Here is a 10472-nt window from a genome sequence, read left to right on the forward strand (position 1 = left end):
TTTTTTTTAAATTTTGATATCACTGAAAATATGCTGAATTAATAATTTTACAAAGTTTCAGAAATATGTTTTGCTCTCATGTCAAAGTTATATAAATTATATTAAAACACTTTTTTTTTATTTTTCCAAACTGTTTGGAGATGCATATTCTCCTTTCTTAATTTGAAAGTACCCTCATAAGTTTCCGGGAAATTGTGCTCGTTAAGTGTCAGAAAATTTATGTATCCTGTATGTTGCAGTTAAAAATGCATCTCAGAACTAGCAACAAGGACATGTATAATTTTCGCTAATGTGAGTAGCCACCAGTATAAGGATGTCACATGTGAATATCATACAAATGATCGAAAAAGAGAAGGATAGGGGTGGTCCTCATACCTTTTGGGGCGGGAAAAACAGCCGCAATAATAAAATAGAGGAATCTGTATTTGACAATTGTTTAACCGGGGCTGTGGCGGAATTATCAGTGAATGATCATCAGAGCAAAATTTATTCTAAAAGTAAAGAATACTCCAATGACAAACGTTTAAAATGTGAACAAATTGCTGTGCAAGACATTGAAGATTCGGATGTTCTTCCGAAAGAAAAGAAAAATATTGATGACTCAGATGACTCTGATGAAACAGATTACTTTGATAGTGAGGATGAATACTGGGACACTCTTATAAATAAGACCATTGAGGACAATACTTCTGCATGCCTACACTGTCTTTCGTATCATCTACCCCGGAGTGTCAAGGAATATAAAACTTGTAAGTCGTTATGTAAAACATACATGTATCATTTTATTGTTTTAATCTTTAATTAAGCAAAATATATCAGCAAAACAAGATTGAATGGTGCTAAATTATTGTCAGTTGTTAAGTATCGTAAGACTTTTTAAAAATCTATTCCCAAGCGCTGATAAGCCGTGCTTTACATTGTGGCTGTAAGACCTATATTTATTTTTTATTGAGAAAGCATTTTCAAACCCACGCAAACGAAGTTATGGGGTGTACTGGAATTAACATGTCCGTTTGTCTGTCTCTATGTCCTTTGACACATTTTGCGTATAGTCCACTTATACATTTTCGATGGGTGGTTATGCCAACATTAAGATACATTAATGCTCTGGGTCAAATTTTTGTTGAGTAATGAAGGACCTCTTGAATGAAAGCTTAACAAATTGTCTCCCTCCAGTCTCCTGCTGGAATGTAAACTATATTATCCGGCAAAAGTGTCTGAATGGAAAAAAAATCTAAAAATGAATGTAAATGGAGGAAATTCATCAGTTTTGGTAATAGTGTACATATGTGTCAGAAACATTTAAATTACAATTATTTCAGATACTGTCATTGGATGCCATTTTGCTCATTTGAGATTTGCAGAAATATTAATACTCTCTCCAGTTTTCTTCTTACATATTAAAAACATAGACATTAATATGTTTTAACAGCTTACAGAAAAGGATAATGTTTTTCCAAAACATTTGTTTATGTTGCGGATTCTATATCCACACTAAGTGCACAAGTCTCCTTCACTTCAGGTGCAAGTAGTTGCATATGGGAGTTTATTTAGAATTTAAATCTTTAGAAAAAATTCAATTTGTGTCCAATACAAAAAAGAACGTGTATTAAAATGAGTGATTTATTTATTATATGTATAGGTGCGTATGAAGAAGAATATGATAAGATTCAATGGTGTACACGAGCTTTTCAAGTGTTTGTCCAAGAAAACAACTTTGAAATCCACGATGTGTATGGCGATGGGAACTGTCTGTTTCGTGCTGTTGCAGATCAGCTCACGATAAACGGATGTCCTGGACACACAGAAGCATCATTACGAAAAGCTGCTATTCAGTAAGAGTTTAAAATGCATGTAACTATCTCTATCTCTTCCTTTTTTACTCTCTCTCTCTCCCATGTATGTACAGTTGAAGAGATATTACACGCAGATGTTAAAACTACTTAAAATTAACAAGTTAACTTTGGTTTAAACAGTTTTACACACGCACACATAACCTGACATCTTTGCCAGTTAAATCAGTGTTGATATATTACCCAAGAAATTTAAATTACAACGTCGTTTTCTTGTGCGTTAACAAGAACTAACTACACTGAAGTTACACTAAAAAATACGTTTTGGTGTAAGCTTTTGAATTTCTTGTTATAGGTGTTGATTCAAAAATGAATTTTGTCAAAAATACTGTGGAATCATTAGATTTCGTGGTGTCTCAATTTTCGTGGATTTCGTGAGTACCTCTCATCCACGAATTAACATCCTCCACGAATAATATATTAGGTTATAAAGTCATTTTTCGTTTTGTAGGTATAAGAAAAAACACGAAAATTCGTCCCCACGAACCTATAAAATTTCAGGAATCCACGAAAATTGGCCCCAACGAAAATTGATGATTCCACAGTAGTAAAATTTTAATAGCATTACGTCCAATGTTAATATCATTAATGTTAATATGTTTTCAGGCATCTAGAAAGCAATCCCTCCAAGTACGGAGTACACTCCTCTTCCTTTTTATCCGGAGAAACATGGGAATGTTATCTGCAAAGAATGAAAAAAACAGGCGAATGGGGAGATCATATTATGTTACAGGCTTTAGCCGATGTTTTCCTACTGCATATTAATATTTATAACTTTGTTCACTCAGGAAACAGGCGTACTAATATTACTATGGACCAGTCGCTTTCCGTTACGATGAAATTCAGTATAGATCTTGGTCATGTAGGGGAGTCACATTACTATAGTCTTCGTCCCATGAATTGGCTTGCGGAACTTCCATTCAGTAAGCAGTTTCTGCATAAATAGATTTCAAATCTAAACTACCTAAAATAAATTTGCTTATCGAGTGTTTTGATCTATTTTTCAGAGGCTCAAATATTTCGAATGTTAGTGACAAACATGGAAAAAACACCGGAGGAAAGAAAACGAATCGTAAAGAAAAAGTTTGAGCAAATGGCTAAAGGTTGTTTTCCAGAGTCCTATTTAGCTGAGTCCCTTCAATTTGTATTACATTGGTTTTCACTTCAGAAAGACCAAAAAGGTGCACAGAATACCCTATTCAAACCTGTTTTCATAACCTACAACGGAAGCGACCTACAACAGGAAGAAACAAGAGGTAAGTTAAATTCCATCTTATATCTAAAATAATCCATAATTTATTTTTCTTCAATTTTCAGATGATTTAATCTCCATTTCTTTTTATGTTTTGTTTTCTCAGAATCTCAGAAAAACCTTACTGGTGATCAATCTTATGTTGATCCTGTTTCCGGAATTCCTTTGCATCATTTAACATTTATCACCAAGCATTTATTTCCTGTTAACATGTTTCGCAAGCAGTTACTTGTAAATGGACCAGTGATTCGTACTGAAGACGTTTGCTATCATTTTCTAGGATCGCAAGCTGACGAAAGCTTAGCAAAGCTACTAGATCTTACCAGAAACCAAAGGCAAAAGTTTGAAAATAATAAAATCGTCGTCTTAAAATCAAAAACATTGGCGATCTTTCCAAATGAACCTGTCAGATATCAGCTTATCCCAGGACACCAAGGTCTCTATGTTGATTGTTCTAAAACAAACCCGGGATATTGTAGACTTAGAATTTCTAGTAATAATACAAAAGATATAGGGGGGAGCATGTTTCAAAAAGCATTCACAGTTCCCGCTTGCACTTCATCTATCATAAAAATTCCGGATGCCGAAATACATTGTCTAGGGGTACTTTGTTTAACATTTCCGTTTTATCAACGTTGGGAAGAATGTAGAAAACGTTTTGATTTCCCCTCTCGAGGTCTTGTTAGTTCTATCACTGAAATTGGCTGTACTCTAATTCCAAAGTCACATCCGAAAAGTTCTTCACCGGAAATTGAATGGCAATTTGATTTTTCCATGGCAGAACACTTCATGTTTAGAAGTCTAACGCAAGCACAGCTTCACTGTTTTTTTGTTGTGAAACTACTAGTTGAGACTATGGCACAAGACTTTTATTTCGAAACCAAGCACCTTAAATCAGTTTTTCTCATGGCTTGCGAAGAAATGCCCAATTGTGTCTGGGAGACCCATTTTAGTGGATGTGTATTGTATGTATTGGACTGTTTGCTCTCATGCTTGAGATCAAGGTTTCTTCCAAACTATTTCATACCAGAAAACAATCTCATAGACTGTCATAAAGAAGAAGACATGAATACACTATGCACTATAATTGAATATGTACGTTTGTTTCCTGCAAATGTCATTGAAGTTGCTGCAGAGAAATATGGATATTTGTTTGGCTCAAATCTAATCAAAAGTGTTTTGTCAAATGCCAAAGAATTTACAAAAAAGAAAAATATAAATGAAATATTCTATAACTTATTTGGTCCACTAACAATTGCAGCAGCTAAAATGTTTGCTAAGATGGGTTTCTATGATGTATCGCTTGAAATTCTCAAGGAGAGATATGAACAAACCCTTCTGATACCAGATGTAGGAATGAGACAAACATCAGTTTGTTTTTCCGATGTATTTATGTCAGCGCTATTGGAAATAAAACAAAAACCATCCCGCGTAATATTGTCGATGTTATTCGACCAAGAAATGGGATCTAAAGTATCTGATGCGGTTTTTAAAACAAAAACATTTAATCTACAAACATTATTACCATGGACAGTTGATAAAAAGATAGGCTGGCTGACTGTTCCTTCTTCACATACCGACGATTTGCCTTCAATTGCTAGTTTTCTGTATGATTATAGTAAGAAGGAATATTGGAGGAGAAATGTAGTACTTTCGAAATTAGCCATAACGACAGCAATACGATGTATTCAAGAAACATTAAAGAGTGAAACACTCTTTGCAGATGACATCAGTGATAATGGTTTAAAAGCAGAGGTGGATGCCCAAACAATAATGGTAAAGAAAAAGTTAATTCCATACTACGTTCACTTATACAGTGTTTCAAGGATAGAATATTCAATATTTCCCTTGATTAATCATATGGCTGACATTGAACACCTTTGCAACGAATTCCCAGAAATGACATGTTTGGTCAGCTCTATGTTTCAATATACGAGGCAACCAGAGAAGGAAAGAGAATATTCCAGAAAAATGCGAGTTCACTTTTTAGGGGAAGGTAAGTTTCTATTTTAGAGTTACATGTACAAAAATATACAAAATTAGACTCAATAAATAGCTTAATTTGATGCACGAGTTCAGTGAATATTTTATATTTGTTTAGAAAAAAAACCAAATGATTAATAACAAGGCTAAGTACTAGAATTAAGACATTGGATAACATTTGTTTGCTTTTGTAGATATGAAAAACATACCAGAAAGAAGAACTCATTTGCACTGACAGCCAGTACAAAGACATCATTTTCAGCTCTTTAATGTTCACTCAACATAAACTTTATAAATAGTTGTTGTCCTTTCTGTGTTTCGTTTTATAACAGGGATTGTCATTATATATATATATATATATATATATATATATATATATATATATATATATATATATATATATATATATATATATATATATATATATATATATTAAAACGTTTAAAAGGGGAAAAAATATGACATTTAGTGTATCGTAGGTTTCCGAGACAGTGGGTGATATGTAAATGTTCGGGTGTTATTTGAATTTTTTTCAATATTCAAGCATATATCAAACAAAATCTTCTAGGACAAAATGTGTAACCAAAAATAATATTTAACTATAATACAACGGGTAATTTTAATGCATGAAGTTAAGTCTGAACTTTGAATTGTACATAAACATGCTTTGTATAGTCGCTAAAGTTATAGAGTACTTGCATATAATCTATTTTAGGTGCAAAGTGTAAAAAAACATATAGTTACATCATTCTTAGTGTAAAACAAGCGTAGTTAAGCAAAACATATCCGAGTAAAATTTAAAATCAAATAAGAAGAGAGAATTTCCGTATATGTCGACTTAAATATATTTTTAGAATGCTCACATCCTCTCTTAAAAATCTATTTAAATAAGTTTTGAATCTTCTGCTAAAAGTTAGTCTACACATTACCCGTGAACATATTGCGTTATGTACGTTTTTTAAATTATAAGTCGCGCCTTTATATTTACTCAAGGCAGACAAAATCGAGATACTACTTTATCAAAATTTCATAACCTACCTTTGGATGATTTCTTTTGTATCCGGTTTACTTACAACTTGATTTAAAATTGAATGTACAGAAAAAATTTCATCTCCCGCATAATTTCCTGAAATCAATAGACTAAAGTACACGCAAAAGATATATGAATTAAATTATGACTTTACAATGGAGGTAGGACCTAAAATACACTCTAATTACTTTTCTTGGTCAAATAGAACTATTCAGGATTTATCGATGATGACCCATTTCCGATAATAATATATCATTACTTACATTAAGGGATCAATTGCTCCCCGGTAAAAGAATTGCAATACATAGTAGTATCGAATGTAAATCTGAAGATAAGATAAGCCTTAGAGAATATATTCATTGTGTTTCTGAACAAGACCTATCTTAGGACAAACGTCTATCACATTTTTTTTTATGAGGGTCTACAAGTACATGTAAAGTATTCTTAGTCTAAATATTACATCAGGTAAGTTATCTTTGTTACAATGGTTCGTAATTACATTGTGTTGTGGCATCTGTTTATTTCATCTCTAGCTACAGTACTGTTACCCAAGAAACTGGAAAATTTGGATTGACATGTCATACGGCTACAGTGCAACTTGCTTTTTACAGCGCAGTAAAACTTTCTATAATTTGAACCTATTTTTTCTACATTTTTTTTTTCAAATTTCGATGTTAAAATTGCTCAAACGTTTTATATAGATCTCTTAAACTGTCTGTGAATTTCTTTTTAAACACTCTCACAATCGTTGTAAAGTGAGGTAGTATGGTTTGTTGACATTCAAAAATGACGACTCTCGATCAGCACATGAATTTGACATACTTTACTTTCCGAGATCAGTGATTGTCATGAAAAGACATTCTAAGGCTATTAAAGAGATGATATCAGTGGTAAAATGACTGAGAAAATGTTTTTGGGTTTTTTAAATGGGAGGAACTGCAGTTCTACGGCATGCTAAACTTAATTTTCCCGTAATGTTACAGACCTGCAGCTATCAGCCAACATACTGCAGATTATTCTTAGACTTATGATATACCTGAACTCCTAATAGGCCTTTATTAACGATCTATCATGAGTTTAAGCGATGACCAAAGCCCTAGGATATCATCAAAATTGGTTAGTAGTGGATCATCAGGACAAGTTCTTTAAACATTGTGGAGATTTGAGATGTTAAGCATTTATTTAACATCACGTGAACCTTACCTGAACATCTGGATTTGAACGCCTGGGGCTGACTTAGTAATGTTAATTGATTGGTGACATAAGAGACCATACCCTTTTCTCCCTCAATAGGACAGATAGTTAATATGTAAACGATCAATTTCATTGACTTGTAGAACTAAACGTCAATTAAATTGCTCTTTATTTGAAATATTCTGTGAGTAGGTCAACATACAATATTTAAAATATTTTAGAGCGTAAATTGTTTTCTACACAAAACTGAGTTTTGTATTGTTTTAAGTAAAGTAAAATAAAACTAAAATAAACGATGTTATATATACTATCCTTTTAAGTTATGAAGATAAACTTCCGGCTACTATAATTTAGAACCAAAATGACCGGGACAAGAAACCCCAAATATTCCGGTTTAAAAAAAAAAAAACTCTTTCGAACTCTTGTCTCTCGAAGTTTAATTGGGGCCCCTTAATTTCGACTTATCGAGATTCACATGTAGTTTGACTATAAATCCAAGGCATATTTCATTTTTGCTGGCCAAGGTTTTCTGCTCCTCATCACTTCTCACAAACCCTTGGCATCAGTCGTGATTTCTGTTTTCGTCACGTGATTTCCTATTCTATTTTTAAGTCAGCCAAATAATGAAAGATGCCGTAATTTAACGTACCTGGTGCAGAAATGGCAGCCTATTTAGACCTTGATATTGACAAGTTGTAATAATGTTTTATTGGTCATTGTTTTTATTAAATAGGAAAAATCCGGTAGACAGAGCGGTAAACAGTTGGTAAATCGTCAATCTTCGAGTGCATGCTCTTTTGATAAAAACTCCGATGTACTTGTTATTGCACAATTGAATAATAAATGCATCATTTTCTAGTCTTTCAAACAGAAAGACTAGAACAATTAGGGTTTTCAGCCATTCGTCTTAGAGACACTTGTGAATAAACAGAAAGAATACTGGTTGATTAAATCAGATATGCTTTGCAATTTTGGATTGGTCGAACGGTTTCATAAAACCTTAATCAAAATCCAGGGGAAAAATTCTGACTTCTGATAGTATGATATGTCAAGGGTTTTAGAGAAACGCCAAGGATCAGAAAACCTTGGGTAGCGAAGAGGCATTTTTGGTTCATCATATCATTTTATATGATTGATTTATAGCTAAAAGCAAATATATAAATAGTGTAAGAGTGCACGTGTGTGCGTATACCGATTAGTGCAATCTGCAATCCCTTAATACTATGGATAGGTAAGAAGATCAAACTAGTTTGTGATTCACCTTCTGTGAATTTTTCATAGCGCAATCTCCTTGCATAATATATTCAAGTAAATGGGGTGAAAAAAAAGCCAGTGTGTTGACCACAACCGAAAGGTAAAAAAATTACCATATAAATGTAACTAAAAATTAAGCATGGAACATTACTACAATCAACGACTTTTATATAATGTGATAAAAAATCTTTTATTATTAATTAGTTATCAGACGAACAATTTCAATTACTTGTACATTATATGTAATGACACCGTATTATTCTTTGTCCTTATAAGAGTTTTAAATTTCTATCTTTTGGGGTTTATTTTAGGTAAAGCTATATTTTTGCATGGTATATTTATTTATTAAGCAAGAAAATAATGTTATTTATAGTTTTGCATGTTTATGATGGCAAATGGAATTATAAACTTTTTTTATTGCTATTTCTGTTTAAAATTTATTCATCAACAAGCTTGGTATTGATTGTATTTCATTACATATACGCATTATATGAGGAATTAAAAAAATATTCTGTAAGGCATACAAGGACGGAAGAAAACTCTCACACTGTAATTTCATATAACTCTTAGTACTAGGCTGCGCCTTACTATTTTTAAGCTCTTTTTCTTAAGTCTATTTTTAAAGATCATGTATTATTCTTCATCAAAGAACAAAATAAAATAATAATGACTGACTTAAAATAACTTTACAAACTTTTTTAAAGTCAATAATGCTTGTTAATTCTAATTAACATCATCATTTTTTTCATTCAAAATTACATACATTTTTTATTACAGTGAAACATTCTTTCCTAAGCATAAGCTTATTGTTTAAAGAAGCAGTTAAAAAGACATTTATAAGCTTTATTTTCAGAATTTCGTTTTGCTGCAAAACATGATATTTCTGCCTGTAACTTAATCATTAGGATATAGGAGCCAAAAAATTTACCAATATTAGAACTGCCATTTTAGCAGTACATTAAAAGTTTGACATGAAAGTCCTCGTATTGCTTCAATTATGCATATTGCGTTCAAATGCAAAAAGACAATTTTTATTACCTTTTCAAGTTTTGAAATATATATACTATACTTAACATTGTTTCCCTATAAATAAAACCTTGAATAAATGCAGAAAAATTACACATGTACTGCAAACATTTTATCCATCTATAATACTTTAGTGATGCTGATTTTTTTATTCGGCCATAGTAGCGACCCTCCCCGCATAATGTTTACAATCTGTATTGAAACAGCATTAAACAATTTTTTGTCGGTTTCATCTAAATGTTAATCAATTACTGTTTATCAATATATCTACATAATCAAACCAGCAATAAAAAACATCTGTTTTTTAGAGAACGTTTACCACTATATAGAACAAATGTGCACAACACATGGCACAAACCTTGTTTACATACATGTTACAACAAATTTTGATTTCTATGTTTAGCTTATTACTCCACAAATTGTACTAGAAATAACTGACCATTCGAAATATCTTAACAAAGCATTCAGAGATTAAAAAGGAAGCTCAGTTCGTGAGAACGTTCCATTAAAGTACAGTTCTTTAAATTGAGATTTTTTAACAAGGATTTGTTTTCCCTATTCGAACAAACTGTGTGCCTTGCAAATTTACAACGATTTCCTGTAACATAGTCAATGCCTGGTACATGTACTAGATCTCTTCAACAATATTTGTGTTACTCTAATTTTCTTCTTCCTTAATCTAAAATTAGATCTTCTATCAAACATACATGATTTTTAGCTTGACATCACTCTATCGACTTGTATTTAATCGATTTAATTTTCCGGTTTGAGGGAAACAAGCATCATTAGAGATAAACATTTTACACACAAAAGGAATTGTTAAGAATTAATGATTAGAAGTATGTTTTTTTTAAAGATCACACAAATGATTGAAAAAGAA

At 32.0% G+C, this 10472-nt stretch overlaps 1 protein-coding gene across 1 annotated transcript; it reads left to right on the forward strand.

The window, feature by feature from the left end:
- Positions 1–251: 251 nt before the first annotated feature.
- LOC128160223 (uncharacterized) lies at positions 252–5396 on the forward strand. The gene is made up of 6 exons (XM_052823521.1): positions 252–749; positions 1643–1835; positions 2460–2776; positions 2861–3109; positions 3212–5101; positions 5283–5396. Exons 1-6 carry the CDS (start codon positions 314–316, stop codon positions 5321–5323), a joined length of 3126 nt encoding a protein of 1041 aa, XP_052679481.1. The 5' UTR covers positions 252–313; the 3' UTR covers positions 5324–5396.
- The last annotated feature ends 5076 nt before the right edge of the window (positions 5397–10472 follow it).

Source organism: Crassostrea angulata, chromosome 8 (assembly GCF_025612915.1).
Source record: "Crassostrea angulata isolate pt1a10 chromosome 8, ASM2561291v2, whole genome shotgun sequence".
NCBI lineage: Eukaryota > Metazoa > Mollusca > Bivalvia > Ostreida > Ostreidae > Magallana > Magallana angulata.